Source organism: Coffea arabica, chromosome 5e (genome assembly GCF_036785885.1).
Source record: "Coffea arabica cultivar ET-39 chromosome 5e, Coffea Arabica ET-39 HiFi, whole genome shotgun sequence".
NCBI lineage: Eukaryota > Viridiplantae > Streptophyta > Magnoliopsida > Gentianales > Rubiaceae > Coffea > Coffea arabica.
In genome coordinates this window covers 46,545,871-46,567,170 of record NC_092318.1, presented here as the reverse complement: position 1 = coordinate 46,567,170, position 21,300 = coordinate 46,545,871, and the positions used below count along the sequence as shown (strand labels likewise).

At 35.5% G+C, this 21,300-nt stretch overlaps 3 protein-coding genes across 8 annotated transcripts; 2 read left to right on the top strand and 1 right to left on the bottom strand.

The window, feature by feature from the left end:
* Positions 1–1,614: 1,614 nt before the first annotated feature.
* On the top strand, positions 1,615–9,026 carry LOC113743492 (secretory carrier-associated membrane protein 1). 3 transcript variants are annotated; one of them, XR_011814347.1, is made up of 13 exons: positions 1,615–2,021; positions 3,300–3,359; positions 4,622–4,714; positions 4,810–4,872; positions 5,631–5,664; positions 5,768–5,890; positions 7,068–7,130; positions 7,240–7,333; positions 7,792–7,837; positions 7,929–7,996; positions 8,231–8,279; positions 8,413–8,554; positions 8,641–8,800. XR_011814347.1 is itself a non-coding variant. In XM_027271525.2 (13 exons), exons 1-13 carry the CDS (start codon positions 1,965–1,967, stop codon positions 8,725–8,727), a joined length of 903 nt encoding a protein of 300 aa, XP_027127326.1. In that variant the 5' UTR covers positions 1,616–1,964; the 3' UTR covers positions 8,728–9,026. The 3 variants fall into 3 exon arrangements, 2 of the variants coding, with proteins under 2 accessions (XP_027127327.1, XP_027127326.1); XM_027271525.2 differs by having other exon boundaries at positions 1,616–2,021; positions 8,489–8,554; positions 8,641–9,026; XM_027271526.2 differs by lacking the exon at positions 3,300–3,359 and having other exon boundaries at positions 8,489–8,554; positions 8,641–9,026.
* A 692-nt stretch (positions 9,027–9,718) lies between these two features.
* Positions 9,719–15,431, top strand: LOC113743558 (pentatricopeptide repeat-containing protein At1g73710). Of its 4 annotated transcripts, none has more exons than XM_072048800.1 (2): positions 9,719–13,552; positions 15,151–15,431. In XM_072048800.1, exon 1 carries the CDS (start codon positions 9,887–9,889, stop codon positions 12,992–12,994), a length of 3,108 nt encoding a protein of 1,035 aa, XP_071904901.1. In that variant the 5' UTR covers positions 9,719–9,886; the 3' UTR covers positions 12,995–13,552; positions 15,151–15,431. The 4 variants fall into 4 exon arrangements, with proteins under 4 accessions (XP_071904901.1, XP_071904900.1, XP_071904899.1 ...); XM_072048799.1 differs by having other exon boundaries at positions 15,131–15,431; XM_072048798.1 differs by having other exon boundaries at positions 9,719–13,704; positions 15,131–15,431.
* A 401-nt stretch (positions 15,432–15,832) lies between these two features.
* Positions 15,833–18,361, bottom strand: LOC113687841 (pentatricopeptide repeat-containing protein At1g03540-like). The gene has a single exon (XM_027205360.2). It carries the CDS (start codon positions 18,219–18,221, stop codon positions 16,296–16,298), a length of 1,926 nt encoding a protein of 641 aa, XP_027061161.1. The 5' UTR covers positions 18,222–18,361; the 3' UTR covers positions 15,833–16,295.
* Positions 18,362–21,300: the final 2,939 nt, after the last annotated feature.

The following is a 21,300-nucleotide window of genomic DNA, read 5'->3' as shown; positions in this document are numbered from 1 at the left end:
TATTCTTTAGTATCCATATTTAGTCTTTAAATTTCCAATTTCTTTACCTCTCAAAGGATACACAGTCAGGTGATCACCTTGCCACTCTGTCTCTTAGCCCAACTTATTAGGTGCAATGGTTAAGGTGATGTGGGCATATTGTACTTTATGATCAACCAAAAAATATTTGTATATATTTTTCTTTCATACGTCATAAAAATTAGCCTATATCTTTCACCAAATAAAAAAAAAAAACTAGCCGATAGAGGCAAATAAAGTTGGTTGAGCCCGTAGGGAAGAAAAGTAGGAAACTGGTGCGACATATTTCTTGAAAGAAATTAGCTTATCAAATATGAATGCCAGCCAAACTAGATGACTCTTGGCAAGGACCCGTCCAACATCAAAAGAGGGGAAAGGATTGGATTGATACATGACTCTAGACCCATTGGTTATTTAGCAATTTGGTTTAATTGTTTTGACCCGTGATTTCAGTTTAAAAGCTCGGATCTAATACAAATGGCATCAAAACAAATTTTGCATAGTTTGTGCGTGGGTTGAGTCGGGATTAATATGTTATTTCTAGGTCCATAGTTTTAATCATTTTGAGTTAATCATTTTGAATCCATAGTTTTAACTCAAAAGTTTTTTGGCCACAATTTAAATTAATCATTTTGAATTTGTGATTTCAACTCAAAAGTTTCTTGGATTAGCTCTTGAGGTTAGGGCGTTACAGTACCTAAAGCTTACTATTTTTTAGGCCTAGCATGATTTTTCTCACTAAATTCCTGATGCATAGTGTTGAATTTAGATATGCCTAACTTTTGTCTATTGACAGTTAAGTTTTCATTGGGAAACACCATTAAAAAAAAAAAAAATCACTTCCAAACGTTTCTAAGGAAACGGAAGAGGGTGAAACGTTTCTTTCTTTTTTCCCCACCTAAGGAAGTTAGGAGTGTGTACATTTTAATAAAAGAACCAAATCATTACAAATGATAGGCAACTTCCTAATTTTGGATCAAGAACCTCACAAGTTGATTTCTATTCAATTCAAATCGATTCGTTTAATTTTTGTAACTTTTGTTGTAAATTCATACAATTACAGTTTGAATGTAAATTCGAATTTGACAATTCATACAAAAGTTGATGATTACATCAAACCATACAAACTACGCCAAATAGAATAAGAATTACACGAACCAGTTTGAATTGGACAAAACTTAATTTATTAAATCTCTGATCATCCTATTTTTTATACAACTATGAATTAAGTAGTTGAAACGGTGTTTTGGATACCCAACCTGGGGTGAGCTCTACATAGCTCAAGGGGAATTAATCTGGGTGATTTCAAGATACCCTCTGGATGAAAAAAAAAAAAAAAAAAAAAAAGAGGAAACGGTCGTTTTGGACATTGCTGCAATTGTTGTGTTATAGTACCAAGAATTACTTAAAAGGTGCAAAATTGGTACGGCAAAAATCTATAGTTCATAATAATGAATTGCAAATGTGGCTAACGCAGCACGGTAGTAAAAGACCAATATGCAAAAGGCAACTGAGTTACCGAGTCAGTCAACCAAATGGCGGCTCCAAGACACCGATGTTTCCCCAACCTATATAAACCTCACCCCCCGCCTATTTTCAGCTCCAAAGCCACCGGCGCCAACTTTGGTAGTTTCCCTGATTTTGCCCCTCAATTTTCCCGGGAACCCCAAACGATGTATAAGTACAACCCCATATCGAAAAACATATTAAAACTAAGTCATTTTAAAAAATATTAACAAAAGAAAAACCATGTCCAATTCTTGATTCCATACGTTCTCATTAACGTAACATTCCCATTTTGGCAACAATAATATACAAAAACTTCAAACCCGTTTTATATTCTCCCCAGATCCGAATTTTTGTGTAATTTTCTTGAACATTTTTAAAGGATAATATCATACTTTCTTTTTTGCATTGTGCATTTTCATTAAAGGGTTCTTCTGATAATGGCTGGCCGTTACGATTCCAATCCGTTTGCTGAAGAAGAAGTGAACCCTTTTGCGGTAAATCCCCATTCTTCTTCTTCTTCGTCTTTTAACAATTTTAGAGTAGTATTTTTTAAATGTCTCAAATGTTCGAAAGTGTATGTGTGTGCATTCAGTGTTTGTTTGTTTTTTTTTTTTTTGTAATGCATGCTCTTGTTGTCTTGTCAAAACTTGTTATATGCTTTGATGAAGAATCGAAAAGTTTGATGGTTTTCTGATAATAAGATTGAAAGCTTTTCTTGTTTTGTCTGCTAGAATTATTCAATTGTAGGATTTTGGATATGGTTCTGATTTCTGAATCATTTGATTGTAATGATAATGGCATTCTTAAAAGCATCTTGTAGGTGGGTTTTTCTTCTTGTTTCTTTTTCCGTTGTTGATGGGATTGTTCAGATCTATTCCTCTTTTATTGATTTCTTGCATTTCTTTATATGTTTACTCTTGTGTTTTTTTCTTTTTACTGGGGTAGAAGGTTAACATCCGGAGAAGTTAGTTATAATGTTATCTATGGGAAATTGGAAACTAAAGATGATCGCAGTTCCATGAAAATGCGGTTTACCATTCTTACATTTGTAGGATTGAGCAACATAAGTGCATTCCAATATTCCATACCTTGAGGTTTAACAGAAAAGTGATTAGTGATGCTGTATTCAAGAAGCGTGTTGAGGGCTTTTTTGAGGGCATAGTTTATTAGCCAAAATCAAAGGGAAAATTCCAGTGTGAAATAGAAGACACATGACGGTAAAGTATGAGTATGAGTTAAAGTGTTCAATGAAGTAGAGTTAAATTCAACAGGAAGGATATGTAAGCAGGGTCTTGAGAATGAAAGATGAAGTGTTACTTGCTTTTTCTGCTCTTTCTGTTATTTGCTTGGAATTCAGATGTGTTACATTTTCTGTTTGAAGAGTTGCTAGACTTTAACAGAAGCAATTCAAGTTGAATCTGTTTAGCACATACACTAGAAAATCAGGTGTCACATTCAAAGTGCATATGTTCTGTGTGTAACATTCAGTGCTCCTTTACTCTTTTTTTCCTCCCTAATATGTTGGGAAGAAAGCTGAAATGACAATCTTTGTGGACCATTTTGATATTGGGACTGGAACGCAGAATGGTTTTTTGGCAACTATGTGGATGATGTAACCTGAACGTATATGTATAGTTGCATGTTCCTGTCTGTAGATATCATGCTCTGTGCTCATTTTGGCTTGTCGAGATGAACATATGACTATATAATTTTCTTCTCTTGTACAACCATTTTGCTTCTGTTTATACATATTCCTAGCTTTCAAATTTTAGGACAATGGAGCTCGAGGAAAGGGTCAATCAAACTATGGCGGTGGTGCATTTTACATGACAGTAAATTCATTCTTTCCTTGAACTCCCTATGCATTACTTTCTGGTCCAGTAATAAGTTAATAGAAGACTCCTGTGGTTTGAGGCTCAAATTAATATGTTTCTTAGGTGTCTGGCAAATATTTCATTTTCTATTCGTTTCCTTTCTTTTACTGCCTGATCAATGTGCTGAAATTATACCATGCATAGTTCAGAAAGGAGACCATTTTGTCCATGTCTTCTACAGTCCATTGTGTTATAACATACATGGACGTCTTTATGCAATTTGGTTTCTTGTTTCATTACATATTGGCTGGTTTGTGCTTCTTTTTTGCATCAAGGACTTGAGTTTAGGTGAAGTCTAAACAGAGCAGAGCAGGTTGCAGACTTAATTTGTTTTGATGGGAAAGAATAACATCTTATTTTATTTACCAGCTGGTTGTGTTAACATATGCTTCTAACTCCTTATTCATTTTTATTAATGAAATCCTATCTTATAAGCATCTTGTGATTGCCACACCTAGATGAGTTCTTATATGGGTGTGCGTGCATGCGTCTAGCTATCTCTTTTTCTTTTGGTTTTCATTGCATACTCAGGAGAAAATGCTTGTACACTTATTCCAAAACAGACAATTATGAGATAGTGTTCAAGAGTCGATACAATCTGTACTTCGTAATTCTAAAGTTTCATGAATTCAGTAAATTCCTCTTAGAATGTTGATTGGGCACCTTGTAGGCATGTTATTGAGGGGAATATACAGAGTAATTAAGCTAGTCCATATAATATTAAAGAATTATTTATTAGAGTTTGATGAGTCATGTCTTATGTTCTTTATTCATTTGTGACACTATTCTATCTTGGACAAAGGTGAGTTGTTTATGACTAAATATAAAGTAGATGGATTAGTTCAAGGCATCATTAAGAAAAGATATGTCAACCTGAATGAAATGTCAAATAATGATCAAACACAACAATATTATATACTGCTATAAACTGTACTACCTCATACCTGTGTGATTCCACATGACTACGTTCTAGCAGTTAATTATTAGGGAACTTATATGTTTTCACATGAGTTACCATCGCAACTTTTAATCCTCTTAATGGCATTTTTCCTTTTTATTTTGTTTCTTCTTAGTTTCTGGCATGTGTTTTAGCTTGTGTTCAGTATTGACTATTTATGCAATATATATGTACATCCTTTTGGTGTTTTACATAGTTTATGCAAATTGACAACTTGCTTATGATTCTGTGATTTTTTTTTTTCGTGTGCTGACGTCTCCAGAATCCTGGAAGTGTTGCTCCAGCAAACTCAAAGTTGTCTCCTCTTCCTCATGAACCTGCTGCAACTGTTGATATTCCACTTGATAGTTCTAAGGTGCACGGTCATGAAATGTTGCATCGTGTCTAATTCAGTTATGAATCTGTTATTTTGTTTATTTCTTTTGATGTATTTGTTCTCTTCAAATTTAGGATCTGAAAAAGTTGGAAAAGGAACTTCAAGCTAAAGAAGCTGAACTGAAGAAAAGGGAACAGGTACACTCAATTAAATTCATGCAGCAGCTGCCAATCATTTTGATTCAAAATGTAAATAAACGAGAAATCTATAATATGCCTCAGCCAAAAATCCTTCCAAAATTCCAATTAAGTTGGTACCTTCTACTAATAAAAGACAGCTTAATTGATTCATGGCGCTAGTGCTTGTGCAACATAAGTTTCTAACTCAAAAAAGATACAGATCGCTGTCACATGTATATTGAAGAAATATAACCATGGAGACAGAACAAATGGACATGAGAACAAGTCTTTTTATGCTATTTTGTAGTGTAAGTCTTGGTACAGTATGACGGTCACTGCATTTCGGTGACTTAAGATTCTAAGGTTCAGATACGGAAATAGTTCCTTTGCCTGCAAGATTGATAATATATCCACCAAACTTTGTCATTCCCCAGTAAAGGAGTCTCATGGAATGATGTGGTCCTTTTATCTTTTCTATCACTTATCTGTATCCACCATATGCAAGAAGGTACTAGGAAAATTTCTACAGGATTTACTGCATGTATGTCAAGATGAAATTGTAAAGAAATTTATAGCATTGCAGCGCCTACTTGTAACTTATGTGGAAGATCTAAACATTCCCCAACTCTATTTGGTGCATTTTAGACATTATTAGTAGCATTGATTAATTCCATATTCCCGTCCAACTCTGTTTCGGAAATGTGGTTAACTCTGCATGCTTTCTGGCATTTCATCATTTTAATACATTAAAATTTAGTATTTTTTATCATTTGTAGGAATTGAAAAGGAGGGAAGATGCTGTAGCTCGAGGTACTTCTCATCATTCATATTTTTCTTCTTTAGCAGCAGAATGATTGATTTATTCTGTACCAGACAGCGAGCATTTGACAATGTCTAAATTTGCTTTTGGCAGCCGGAGTGGTTATAGAAGAAAAGAACTGGCCACCATTTTTTCCTATTATTCATCATGACATTGCAAATGAAATTCCTATCCATCTTCAGAAATTGCAATATGTTGCATTTACAACATTCCTGGGTATGTCCACAGGGTCCAAATTTTTGGCCTTTCACTCATGCCTTCTTCTGATTCAACCCTCTGGGATTGCCCCTCCTATATTAGGATTTTATGTTTTTATTTCCAAATGTTGTATTCTATACTTGTCGCACTTATAGCTCTGCTTTTGATAGATTATTTCACTATTATATCTGCTGTTTTAGACCATATAGGTATGCTCATATTGTAATTTTGTAGTGGTGTTCTTAGAAAGCTCAGCAGGGTTCTCTGAATATTGAGTAAATTTCTGTGCATTTTGTTGGTCACCAACATCAGAATTAAAGACTTCGATGCTCAAGATCCGTTTGGATGCTGGAAAACTGACATACAGACCTCTCCACCCAGGCTCCCCAAGATGCAGAAAATTATACTTTTCTCGCTTAATTGTTGAAAATTCTTAAAGAAGTCATTGAGAATATAAAGGTGCCCCCGCCCCTCAAATATTCATTAAAAATTTTGTAGCATGCTAGACAAAAATATTATGGCCCCCAAAAGTAAATCTTCTATCCCCATCTATGCAAATAACTGAACTGTAAAATTGTTGTGGTTCTGTTTACTTGGAAATTAGTTTGTCCTCAAGCCATTGCTTATTGGGCAGTATAATAATTATCCAGCTAGAATGTTAAGGTTTTATATAAGTCATTAGTAGGATATACTTCAAAGGGAATACCAACTGTAGATGTCTCTCAGATGATATTTTACCTTAGTGAATAGCCTCTTTAAATTTGCTTGGATATTCATCTTTAGAAATAAAGTTCTCTTTTGCATGTGAAACTTCATAGCTTTGTGTTACCAGTTAGAGGAGTATTGTGATTAACGCGCCAACACTTACAGAAACTTTTTTTTTTCCCCTTTTTGCATCAATCATCCCCCATTTTCCTCTTGGAGTAAAGGTTACTGCAGTTGTCATGATAGTTTTTGCTCAGAAAGAGTATGAAATTGAAAGTTGGTCTGGATTTTATTTTTTGCACACTGCAAAGTTATTACAGGGTATTGATGATCACTTTTTAATTTGAATAAAGAATACATTTTCTAGATTATTTGAATAAAGATTGTTTAAAGAAATTTGTTCTTTGTCTTATGCCAATTGAATAGCATGGTGTGGACGTATTTGTAATAGTTTTTGATGGATAAAATTGTTGGAATTTATCATATGCAGGTTTGGTTGGCTGTCTTCTATGGAACATCGTGGCAGTTACCTTAGCTTGGATCAAAGGCGAAGGTTGGTGCTAAAAAAAATTTTGCAGCCTCATACCTCAGCCATTAGCAACCAAGTAAATCTTTTGAATACTATATCAACTTTCTTACTTTTTATTCTCTTTCTGTATTAGGTCCGACAATCTGGTTTCTTGCTATTATATATTTTATCTCCGGCATTCCAGGAGCCTATGTGTTGTGGTATCGTCCTCTCTATCGTGCAATGAGGTACTCTGCACTCTTTTTTCTCTAATCTGCACTGCCCAGTGGTTTTTACTCAATGACAGAATCTGGTACAACTGCTTAGTTAGACAATATAATCTTAGCACCACAAACAAGCATTTTCATTTGAAGATTACTGATTAAGTATTGATTTTTTTTTCAATTTTTTTTATGGTTCTATCTTGTCCTCCTTGAGCAAAGTGGTGCATGGATTTGTCAAAATAAAAATATAATAATATTGATTATGTGGTTATAGTAACATGTGTCCTAAATATGGTCCATTATTTTGTCTAAGCTCTTGTAGAGGAGCTGATTTAAACAGATATGAATATTTTGTTTGGTTTTGTATTTAGAATATGCAGGTGCACGGTTTATGTTCTTCTGTGATCAATTTTTTTCTGCTGTCTTTTTATGTTTTTTCCATGTGACATGCTCTACAGAATTTCATTTGTTTGTCTTTGCAGGACAGATAGTGCACTGAAGTTTGGATGGTTTTTCTTGTGTTACGCGGTATGTATCCTCAATTTGACTTCATCTTATGTATTCTACTTTGGCTTTATCTCATATATTCTCATTTTAAGCTTTGTTTTCTTTAAATCAGTTCCACATTGGCTTCTGCATTGTTGCTGCTGTTGCGCCTCCACTTTTTTTCAAGGGGAAATCTCTGACGTAAGTTTCTCATCTTATTTGGTTTGAATTACATTTTTATCATCATTATATTTCATTAGCAAACACATTAATTGGCTGATGGGGGAGTCGGATTAAGATATCTGTGTACGTGATTTGACCAATGGGCAGAAACTGCATAAATTCTTTTCTAGCTATTTTCTTTGTTTATACATGTTGGTTAACAGTTTCTATTCCGCTACTAATGCTCGTCTCCTGTTTGCTTTGTGTTTACAGTGGAATCTTGCCTGCTATTGAAGTTTTAAGTTCGAATGTGTTAGTGGGGGTATGTATTCTGATTGCATTTGTCTTGAGTGCAGAAAATGGTCATCATATCTGAAGGAAAGAACAATAAAAATCATTATTAGTTGATAGATTTTTGTTCTATGCATTCATCAAATTGAGTTTGCTGTTGTTAGATGCTGAGCTTTGATGAAGTAGAAAGAGCTGACCATCTAGAGAGATTATTTGACGCCTTCTGAGATTTCCGTGCAGATATTTTACTTTATTGGATTTGCTTTTTTCGCAATTGAATCACTGATCAGCATATGGGTCATTCAGGTTAGTTGATTGCTCCTGTTTGCAGCTTCTCTGTGTAGGTTGGTATCATCTGAGGAATTGTTTTGTTGCTTTAATATGAAATACAGCAAGTGTACGAGTATTTCCGAGGAAGTGGCAAAGCTGCAGAGATGAGGAAGGAAGCTGCAAGGTCAACCGTGATGGCAGCATTATGATACTCCTCATGTCTAGGGAGGACCCTGTGTTTCATGTTTTGCCATTCCAGAATTTTTGACAGAGTTCTGAAAATTTTTTGATCGATATTTGTTCGCATCATCATCGATTGGATGGCTTGTTTTACCGATTCAAATGTAATTTCTTAGATATATTGGCACTTAGTAGTTGATGCTCAAAATTTAGAGTAGGTGAGGAACAAACGTTTCTTAGTACCTGTATTACTGATGCAGTAACTTCTGTTTTTCTGTGTTTCTGTAACTTGGTTCAGTTCTAGTACATATCCTCCTGTTTAATGATATATTTTGGAGAGTCTCTATACAGGAAACTTTTTAAAACTGTTTTGACATTACACAAAGGGTAAGGATAGAGAAGACAAAGGCAGTTTTTTTTGTTTCCCCCTTCTGATTTTTGGTAAGGAAAACCGTTTTTACTGTTTATGGCCCAAAATATGCTAACAAAGAATAATTTTAAAATGTACAATTTAGAGAATGTTACACAATTTTCATACAACAGTAACAAAATATAAAATATTTCTTACCAAATTGTACAAGTAATAACATTTTTCCTTTCAATTTTGGGTAAGGAAAACTGTTCCTAACCGTTAACACGGTCCAAAATATGTCAATAAAGCATAGTTTTAAAATATAAGATTTAGAGAATGTCATGTAATTGTAACACAACTATTATAGACGAACTCATATAAAAAGTAACAAAATATGATGTATTTGTTCTAAAATTGTACATGTAATTTGTCGTGAAATACATCTTGTTTAAACCACGGGAAAAGAAAACTTGCTTGATAAGCAAAAACACAAAAAAGTTATAAACCAACAACCAATTAATAGCTAGCCTTTTTCGCAATTAATGATTTACTATATAGAGCTTTATACTCTTTTTATTTTTTTCAATTTTTGAAAAACGATATAACTAAAATTTTTTTATTTAAAAGATGGACACAGAGCAATAGTATGCAATTGAAATTATTTAGGACATATCATTTTTCTTCTTGTGTTTTTTCCCCCTCGATTCCCCTAGTTTTTTTTGTCTTCACTTGTATATAAAAAATGCTTGTTGTGCCTCCTATTGCCAAAAACTGAAAAACAACTTCCAAGTTTCAAGAAACAGAGAACGATTTATGTAAGAAAAGTAAGAAGCATTATGATGCTCCTGACGAATACTTGCAGATGCATAGAGCTCTCACCAGTGGGAAATCAAGAAAATCTCCAAAACTCAATCCAAAGCCACATCTTTTCCCCACCAAGTAAGCTTCAAAACTTCAATTCTCCTTTCAGTTTCAGGATTTTTATGGAGTTTAGCTTGCATACAAAAAACTTTTCATCCAAAAAGCAAAGATGGGAACTAAGCTCAAATTCGCGAACTAATCAGACCCTTTACAGAACAGTGAAAATCCCACAAGCCCAGAAGCAAAACTTTAAAGAAAATGGGGTTTTAGTAGGGTTTAAGCTGCAGTGCTGTTCAAAGGCTGCAACTTTACCAACAAGAAGTGTAGGTAGTACTAAGAAAAGAAGGTACGGGGGCATTTTGCCTTCAATTTTACGGTCTCTAGAAAGCGAAAATGATGTTGAAAAGGTTCTTGAGTTGCATTATGGGAAGCTTAATGCTAAGGAGTTGACTGTTATTCTCAAAGAGCAAGGTAGGTGGGAGAAGGTTTTGAGGGTGTTTGAGTGGATGAAGTCACAGAAAGAGTATGTCCCTAATGTGATTCATTATAATGTTGTGCTTAGGTCATTGGGGAGGGCGAAAAAATGGGATCAATTGAGGCTTTGTTGGATTGAAATGGCAAAAAAAGGTGTTTTGCCAACAAATAATACGTATGGGATGCTGGTTGATGTGTATGGGAAAGCAGGTCTCGTGAAAGAGGCACTGCTGTGGATTAGGCATATGAAGTTGAGGGGGCTATTCCCAGATGAGGTGACAATGAATACCGTGGTGAGGGTATTGAAGGATGCAGGGGAATATGATAGAGGGGATAGGTTTTATAAGGATTGGTGTGCTGGGAAAATTGAACTGGATGATCTTGATTCGATGGATGATGTGCAATCCAAGGATGGGTTGGGACCTGTTAGTTTGAAGCATTTTCTATTAACTGAACTTTTCAGGACAGGCAGTAGAAACAGTCTTTCTAGTGATTGGGGTTCAACTGATGGAGAAATGTCTGTTCAAAAACCAAGGCTTACAGCTACGTATAATACTTTGATTGATTTGTACGGGAAGGCAGGGCGGTTGAAAGATGCTGGAGATGTGTTTGCAGGCATGTTAAGTTCTGGGGTGGCTATGGATACAATTACTTTTAACACCATGATTTTCATTTGTGGAAGTCATGGTCATTTGTCGGAGGCAGAGGCTTTGCTTGATGAGATGGAAAAGAAGGGAATAAATCCTGATACAAAGACCTACAATATTTTCTTATCTTTGTATGCAGATCAGGGAAATGTAGATACTGCTCTTCAGTATTATCACAAGATAAGGGAAGTTGGTCTTTTTCCCGATGAAGTAACCTTTAGGGCAGTTCTTCAGCTACTATGCAAGAGGAATATGGTTCAAGAGGTAGAGGCTGTCATTGAAGAAATGGAGAAATCAGGCAAGCATATTGATGATCACTCTCTTCCTGTTGTTATGAAGATGTATGTCGATGAAGGATTGAATGAAATGGCAAATGCACTGTTTGAGAAGGGACAATTGACTGGTAGACTGACATCAAGGTCATATGCTGCAATTATGGATGTTTATGCTGAAAAGGGACTTTGGGCTGAAGCTGAGGCTGTGTTCTTCAGTAAGAGGGACATATCTGGACAAAAGAAGGAAGTTCTAGAGTACAATGTCATGATCAAGGCTTATGGTAAGGCAAGGCTGTATGACAAAGCTTTTTCACTTTTCAAGAGAATGAAAAATCATGGGACATGGCCAGATGAATGTACTTTTAATTCTCTTATCCAAATGTTTGCTGGGAGTGATCTAGTGGACCAAGCAAGGGACTTACTGGCTGAGATGAGAGAAGCAGGATTTAAACCATCCTGTCTGACTTTCTCATCAGTGATTGCAAATTATGCCCGAATTGGGAGATTTTCTGATGCAATTAGTGTCTTCCAAGAGATGTCAAAAGCAGGTGTAAGACCAAACGAAGTTGTTTATGGATCATTGATAAATGGGTTTGCAGAAGCTGGAAAATTTGAAGAAGCAGTTTCCCATTTCCACAATATGGAAGCATCTGGGTTTCCAGCAAACCAAATAATTTTAACCTCCATGATTAAGGCATTTAGTAAAGTTGGATCTGCTGAAGGAGCAAAACGACTGTATGAGAAGATGAAGAACATGGAAGGTGGTCCTGATATAGTGGCATCCAACAGTATGCTTAATCTTTATGCCGAATTAGGAATGGTCTCTGAAGCAAAACTGATGTTTGATCATTTGAAAGAAAAAGGTTGGGCAGATGGTGTCACATTTGCTACCATGATGTATGTTTATAAGAACATGGGCATGCTTGATGAAGCTATTGCTGTTGCTGAGGAGATGAAAGCTTCTGGTTTGCTGAGGGATTGTGTTGCATTTAATAAGGTGATGGCATGTTATGCTACAAATGGCCAGCTAGTTGCCTGCGGCCAGTTGTTGCATGAAATGGGTGAGCAAAAGCTTTTGCCAGACACAGGGACCTTCAAAGTATTATTTACAGTATTGAAGAAGGGAGGTCTTCCAACTGAAGCAGTTAGACAACTTGAGTCATCTTATCAGGAAGGAAAACCTTTTGCAAGGCAAGCTGTGATAACCTGTGTTTTTTCTGTAGTTGGTTTGCATGCTTTTGCACTTGAATCCTGTCAAATCCTTGTGAAAGCAGAGATTGCCCTTGGTTCATTTGCTTATAATGCAGCAATATATGCTTATGGGGCTTCAGGGAACAGTGCTGAGGCATTGAATGTGTTCATGAGAATGCAAGATAAGGGAGTAGAACCTGACGTTGTCACCCTCATTCATCTTGTAAGTTGTTATGGGAAGACTGGCATGGTTGAAGGCATAAAACGAATTCACAGCCAATTGAAATATGGAGACATTGAGCCCAGTGAATCACTATATGAGGCTATCATAAGTGCCTACAGAAACACCAACAGGAATGACCTTGCTGAGCTGGTGAATCAAGAGATTAAATTTGCTTTTGATGTAAAACCATGCTTTGATTCTGCCACTGAGGATGTCTCTGAAGGAAGTTCTTTCAGTCCACAAGCATCAGAAGAGGAAGCCGGAGATGCATAGTAATTTTGGCCGGCATAATCTGTTATGGTTACAGAAAGTGAATACTTCATATGCTGGCTCTTAAAAGCTATACAATTAGTAAAGCATTTCTGCTACTATTAATGTTAGTGTACTTGTTCAATGTATGACCAGTGTGATTATGAGTCATGGGGCTTTCTGTTTGGAGAGTTTGAATATAAGAGGATTGGTTTGACCATCTTTAATTAACCTTTAATGGCATCGATTGCTGCATTATATGGTGCTGTAAGAGCTGAAAGAGAAGGCTACAAGGAAAAGCAAAAGGAAAAAATTACATAGGTTTCAAGTTGTTTGATGCGTGAATTGCTGTACTATATGCCCTTCTCTTCCAAATATTTTTGAAGGAGCTGTTGTTGGCAACAACAATTAAGTTCACCATGCGAAAAGCTTCTGAGGATTCATTGCTGTAATTGTCTGACATTGGGATATGAAGCTGTTTTAAACCTGGAGAGGATGCAAACATGCTTGGATGACTGGACAGAAGAGTTGTGCTTACCTTTAGCAAAAAATTCATTGACCTGAGTCAGACAAGATGTCAGTGTTAGTACAGCTTCTGGACAATCTAATCCTAATTGAATTTGACAGCAAGTTATCTTCTGGATCTTGCTATCTTCCTCTGTAGAATATGTTTCCATTCAGTGAGGTAACTATGAAGCAGAAAGAATAAAAGAACCAAAGAAATATATAGGCAGGTAACTTAAGTGGTAAATTTATGTGGGGTTAGTTTCAATAACATTGCTATATTTACTCTGAATTTGAAATTAAAATTAAAAATACTGATGCTTTTATTAGGTTTCTGTAAATGTAGAGATTTCAAGAAATGGACTTCTCTTTCTCCGATTATGTCGTTACTTTTGTTCCTCTTCTTTTTCCAAATCACACCAACACACTCTCAGACACATCAAGACATCATCAGCATCGACAGACACTATATTTCAAATGCATATGAAGATTCAATGATGCATCTCCATAGTCTGTTTAACCTTTTACATAATAAACAACTGACAATCAAACCAAATGCACTTTTGGGGTGCAAAACCCAAAGCCTTTTCCACCTGTAAACCTTTTTTAATCCTAATTCATGGTTTTGGACCAACCTGTGCATGGCAATGACACCTACAGCAATTCAAGGGCGGCTGCATGAAATAAACATACACTTCTTACCTCATATTCTTCACGACAACCGATTCTAATGAAATGTCTGAAGTTTTCTGAACTGTTTGTGTTGGAATTTTGCTGGAAAACATTGGTCTCAATAATTACTCTTTGGGATCACATATGGTGGATTTCTGGTTTCCAACATGAATGCCATTTGTGTTTGATCTCATATGTGATTTTGATTTCTTGACTTTAAAGTGAGATATGTTGGAAGTTGAAGTTAGTTTTTGAGTAATCCATGGATAATACAATAGATATTTATCTTATTCAGAACAAAAATAGCAATATTGGTGTAAATAGCCCAATATATTTGTTTGTGCATGTGCTTCCAGAAAAGATAGCTTCACGAGTATAGTTTCTTTAATGATGGGATACCATTTTCCATATCCAGAGAACTTTGAACTTCGAATTTTGAATGACACGTTCCTGAGCATGATGCCACAAACTAGTTAGATAAATGATGCACATGCCTGATGATTTGCCTTGTAAGCTTGCTTTCTACTAAAGGGCATGTGTGGCCTCATGTTATTGGTACAGAAAAATTTTGCCTACTATTGATCTTCTATGTCTTAATTCTTTACTGAGGGTAAGAATGTTAGATTACATTGCTACTGCTTTCATGGGGATATGAGAGCATGAGATAAAACTCTTCATTATTAGTTCAAAGAAGTTTAATAACATCATCCATCAAATTTGAACAAGCATGTGAAATCTGACTAGTATGAATTCTTGTTCGCGTCAAGCAGATAGAAAGCAAAATGATCAGAATGATAAACAGAGAATGGATATGCCTGATTCATGATTTGCTTGTTTGTTGTCTGATAGTTCACTTCAGAACGATAAATTTACAGTCATTTCAAGGGAAGCTTGAATGTGCTTGATACAGTTTTAATTCTTATGGATTATTCGGGTTGGTTGTGCACTCCTTTCTACTGTCCTACAGCTTTTCGTTGTGTATAGGTCTCGTCTGAACTTGGCAGGCAACAAAGATGGAGACAGAGACTGTGAGATGGACCGTGCTTCATCCTGGCAGCATTTGGACATCATGGCCAAGTAAACTGCTATTTCAGAGGTTGCTCTTCAAAGCTGCATGACATATACTATGATTTTCTCTCACCGGCTGGTGGATCACTCACAGTTCACTGATATTTCAGGCTTTGTAATTTGAAATATACATGTTCTGACTTGATACTTCAAGAATAGGATGGCGAAATGACACTTCAGAAGATTAATTCAGTTCCTAATCAGGTACTTGGCTTAATTGCACCAGAAAGAAAAATCCATGTTGTGTAATTGTATTTGTCCTTGAGAAATGGATAAAAAATGGACTTCTAATATCAAGAATTGTGACGAAGATCTTAATGAAATGAAAATATGTATGCACGAGGCAATAGGAAAACAAAAAACCAGTTATTGAGGGCCCCGAAATGGTTGTGTAATCTTATATACAGTGTCAGCAACAGCATGAATTGAAAGGCCGAGTATTGATGTAGAGTATCTACACAATTCTAAAACGAATTTCGATAATTAGACCGGAAAAACTAAAAGAAGAAAGATATATGAATGATTCGGCGACTTGGCTTTTGCACTCTTAGTTAAATCAGGGCAAGCGTGGTAAGCAGATTTGCATCAACATGCATACAAAAGGTGCATTTCTGCATATTTGAGACCTGGAAGAGCCAGCATAAACTTTGTACATCTTATTATCATCATATGTAGCAGCAGAATCAGCACGTGCATTAAGAATACAAATGGAAAAAAAAAAAAAAAAGGGAGGCCAATTGCCATATTACATTAGTGTAATTCTAACAAAGGTTGCTATGTTAAAACAGCATCAGATTAGATTAGCTTAACATTTGTTCAGTTATAAGTAAACAATCCCGGCAAACTTCACAGCATGGAAGAACATTTCCACCCTGCTGCTCAATCTGGGTGCGGAGCATGCTTAAAGTAGTTATTCAGGCAGTTGCTTTAAATCACTTTGAGGAGCAAGACTATCACCTTGATCGTAATGTCGTACAAATACAAGAAAGTCAAGACTGCAATGATTGATATCACCATATATCTTGAATCACTATATCTTGGCTTCATGAAGGTAGAAAGAGATAATATTTCATGACTAATTCTATGATTCCACTGACAAAATTGAACCCCTTTCCTCTTCAACAAGATCTCTTGCAGGCATTTCCAAAGGATTCTCATAAGACAAAAAACTGATGCCGGAGTTAGTTTCAACCCAACTCATCCCAGGCATCTTGTTAACCTTTTTGTCCTGCATTTGCCTCCTGAGCTCAAGAGCATCGTTCCACCGGCCAATTTCTCTATAGACGTTGGCCAAAAGAACATAACTTAAATGATAATCAGGTTTCAGTTCCATCATTTTCTTAGCAATACGTTCCGCAACAGTAGGATCTGTACCTGTAGTACAAGAACCAAGAAGAGCTGCCCACAAAGATGAATCATTTCTAAATTCTGAACTATTTATCAAATCTTCAGCATCTTCTATCTTGCCTGCCCTACCTAAAAGGTCTACCATGCAACTATAGTGTGAAATTTCAGCTTTGATTCTGTAATTATCTTTCATCGATACAAAGTATTGACGACCTTGATCTAACAACCCACTATGACTACAAGCAAAAAGAACACTTACAAAACTAATACGATCAGGCTTGACCCCCAGTTTAATCATCTCATTAAACATTTTAATAGCTTCTCCTCCCCTTCCATTCTGAGCAAATCCAGAGATCATTGAGTTCCACGTTATCAAATTCCTGACTGGCATCTGTGAAAAAATTCTGAAAGCAAAATCAACACAGCCACATTTTGCATACAAATCAACCAAGGCTGATTCTACAATAACATCTCTCCAGCCACCCCTTCTTAGATACTGGCAATGGACTTCCTTCCCTGGGCGGACAGCAGCCAAACCTGCACAGGCACGGAGAACTGTTCCAAAACTATAAAGGTCAACCTCTTCCATGTGCCTAAAAAGCTCGACAACCTTTTCAAAATCACCCTTTTGGCAATAACCTCCAAGCAATGCACACCATGAAACTGCATTCTTCTCTATCATTCTATCAAAAACAAGCTGAGATTCATTAACCAATCCACACTTCGCATACGTATCCACCAAACTACTCTCAATGAACACATTTCCAGAGAATCCAGCTGCAATTGCCTTAGCATGAACTTGTCTACTATGCTTCAACCATCCTAAATTCCCCAAAGCAGTCAAAAGGCTCCCAAACGTAAAGCCATCGGGAAATAACCCACCCTTCCTATGCATCCTGTAAAAAAATCCAAGAGCTTTCTCATACAAGTCATTCCTTGTATAAGCAGAAATCACCGAAGTCCAACAGATTGCATCCGGTTCAATCAACTCATCAAACAATTTCCGCGAATCACCTGACTCATAATTTCTCCCATACATATCAATCAAAGCACTAGCAATGACATGATTAAACTGAAACCCACACTTTATCACAACCCCATGAAAGCATTTCCCCAATCTCAACTCTCCAAGTTCTGCACACGCTTTAATAACAGCAGACAACGTAAACCCGTTTGGCTCAACTCCACAACCCACCATTTCCATATACAAATCAATCGAAAACCCGGGCTTTCCCATGCGAATATACCCTGATATTATTGAACTCCAAGACACAACATCCTTGTAAAACAATCCATCAAACACCTTCCGGGTGTCCCGGAAATTCGGACACAGTTTGAAGTACAGAGCCAGCAGACTGTTTCCTACAAAACGGTCTGTTTCCAGGCCAGATTTGATGACATGGGCATGGAATTGAAGGCCCTGTGAGAAGGAAGATAACTTGGTGCATGCTTGAATTAGAGTTGCGTAGAGTATTGCGGGTTGTGAGGAGACTTTGCTGAAGTCTGAATGTGTGCAGTTTAGGAGGTGAATTGCATCAGAAAGATAACCAGATCTGCAGAGATGGATGATTTGGGAGGTTGCAGGAGGTGGGATTGAGGTGGGTCTGGGAGACCTGGGGAGAAGAAAGGAGCTGTAATGTCGTTGCAAGAATTGCTTCATCAATAGTCATGTGAGGAAGGAAAGGTAATTGCATGCTAGTGTGAAACTAACAGATTTTTGAAAATTTGGCGGCTCTTTGGCTGGTTGAGATCAAAGGCTCAAGGCTCAAGGCTCAAGGCTCTGAGAATCACAAAAATAACATAGAACATAAGTCTGTTTGGATATGGATTTTATTTCCAAATAATATTCAGCTTGCATTATAAGCATATTTTTCAATCAACTTCTTATATTATCGGTCACCTTTTATTTCAAATATATCATATCATATTATAAAAAAGTGCTAAATTGTTATTCAAATAATTTTTCTACCCAAACATTATTATAGTGAACTAGTTCTTGAAAAATAGTATTATATAAATTATAAATGTTAATAAAATATCAGTTTTGGAGATGATAATTTGTCCTAAGTCTCAATGGGCTATCCATGCTCACATGGAGTTTAAGTGGGATGGGTTTAGTAATTTTGAAGTTTGGCCTAATATGACCTATCAATTAATGGAAATTTTTGGAAAAACACCTGAGTACCCATTGGGACCCAAATATCTCATGAGAAATTTAATTCTTGTCTAAACAATTTGCAAACCAAAAGTACACCTCTAGAGACCTGATAGAAGAAGAATGCACAGCTACAATTTTCAAATGTACCAGTATTTTTGTCTCATAATATTTAAGGAATTAAGAAATCTGATAATGTGTATAATAATCATAAGTACAAGTCTTTTTACATTTTCATCGGAATTTTTTTCTCTCAACTAAAATTTAGAAACATTGGAAATAAAAAATAATATATACACATATATATGGGATAATATCAGAAACCTCCCTTGAGGTTTCTCTTAATATCACTTGGCACCCTTGAGGTTTTAGAAATATCACTTACCTCCCATAGTAATTGTAAAACGACTATATTAACCCTCACTTGACACATAATTCACAACATATCAAATAAATGAAGCTCAAAAATTAAAAAAAAAAAAAGAAATGGAAGTCACATTCTTCTTTTTCCCTTTTCTCCATCATTCTCTCTTACTCATAGTTTTTGGATGACTATGCAATATTTTATTGTAAATTATAATAAATTAAATTTTGTTTATCTTTTACTTTTTGTGATTGTGATAAAGTGGGGTATGATTTATTTGCTTATTTTGGGTTGATTTTTATAATGATTGGTATAGTTTAATGGTTTGAGTAAAGGGTTGAGAAGATGTTGTCAAAAAATGTAAATTTATAGGAAATCGGTTTTGATCATATAGAATTAAATTAATGCAAGTGTATTTCTTCTCAAATACCATTTTTATTTTTCAAATTTATATTTTTATGGGGTATAGAATTGTGATGTAGTGGTACTATAAGAGATTGCTTTTGAGGTGATGGTTTTCTTGAAGTGAACAAAGTGGTTTAGGAACATTTTTATTTAGCAAGTGAAAGGGTAGTTTAGGGTTTTTAAAAATTTTGTTACACAAATAACAAAAGTAAGGGAGGTAAGTGATATTTTTAAAACTTTAGGGGTGCCAGGTGATATTAAGAGAAACCTCAGGGGAGGTTTCTGATATTATCCCTATATATATACATATATTATAAGTTATATATGAAAAACAATAAGGTTGCATTTGGACTGAGGGATTTTAGGAAGGATTTGAAATTAGCTCAAATTTCTCTAATTGTTTAGATTATTTAGGAGGTATTTGAATTTGTAAATTGTAAATTATTATAGTATTTATAATATATTTTAATAATTGATTAATTATAAACTCAAATGTCTCTTAAATAATCTATGCAACTAAAGCAACTTGGATGGAGTTTAAATCCTTCATCAAATTTCTTAATTCAATCGAAGCCTAAAAGAAGAATTCAATAAAAATGAATACATGAAATAGATTTGAGTATTGGATGGGATCCCAAAGTGATCTCATCTCACCCAAATTAATCCCAAAATACTTATAGGTAGGGTTGAACTTAAACCCATATTGTTCAATCCCATCTCATACCCAAACTTATCCCGCCCATTTTGCTAACTAGAATTTGTAACAAGAACAAATAGATATTACAGAAGAGGAGAGGCTAAATTCACATCTTGTAAAGTTTTTGTGCTAACAATATAAATCATCACCATATCAATGATAGGGATTTAGGATGGAGGGGTATGAATTTAGCCCTTCCCTCAGTGAAATTACATATTGATAAGATTGATAGAATTGTTCACACAAAGTGGATTAAGTTTTAGTCTATGAAATTACCCAAAAAAAAACGGTTAGATGAACAAATATAGAGAATCCCAACTTGTCATGCAAAGTCTTTATGGATATGATTTTTTTTTTTTTTGGGTTGATAATTATATCGAGCGACCCAACCTTGCTTTTTCCATTCGTGACAGGTGACTTACCTGATCACTTTATTCTTCAAAAGGATATGAAATGAAGAAGAAGGCCAATAAAGAAAATGAAATACTGAAGCTATTACAAAGGAGTAAAAGGACAAACTGGGTACATTTTGATTTTTCCTATTGTGCTCGGATTGCTAAGGCTTGAAAATCTGCTAAATTTACCAAACGAGAAGTGGATACTGGATATATCTGTATAGAAGGCTTTACTGGGAGAGCAGGTGTCAAAGTACTAGTACTGTTTTGATGAAAAGACTCACTTAGCATCATCATGTATTCATTTATTGCAGGAAAGTAACACTTATGATAAACGATTAATGATTGTAGAATTTAAAGTGTTTCAGTGTGAAAATTTTACAATTTTTGCATAACTCCAAGATTAGAAAAAGAAAAAAAAAAAGAAAGACAGAAAAAAAAAAAGAAGCTTCTATTATTGTCCATGGCCACTTCGTTTAAGCTGTCTCTGCATTTAGACTCGAAGAGCAGTTTGTCCATGACCAAAAAGTTTAACCATGTAGGCTTTAATTTATTTGAACATTTCTTGTGATTTTATTTGCATGTAATAGCTGGCAAATGTCCAGATCCCTTTAAGATCAATGAGGTCATCGTTGTTATCTAAGAAAGGGAAAAGGAAAAAGAATGAAGAAGAAAGCAGGAAGAAATTGATTGAAATCCACTTCTGTTTCTGCATTGAACAAG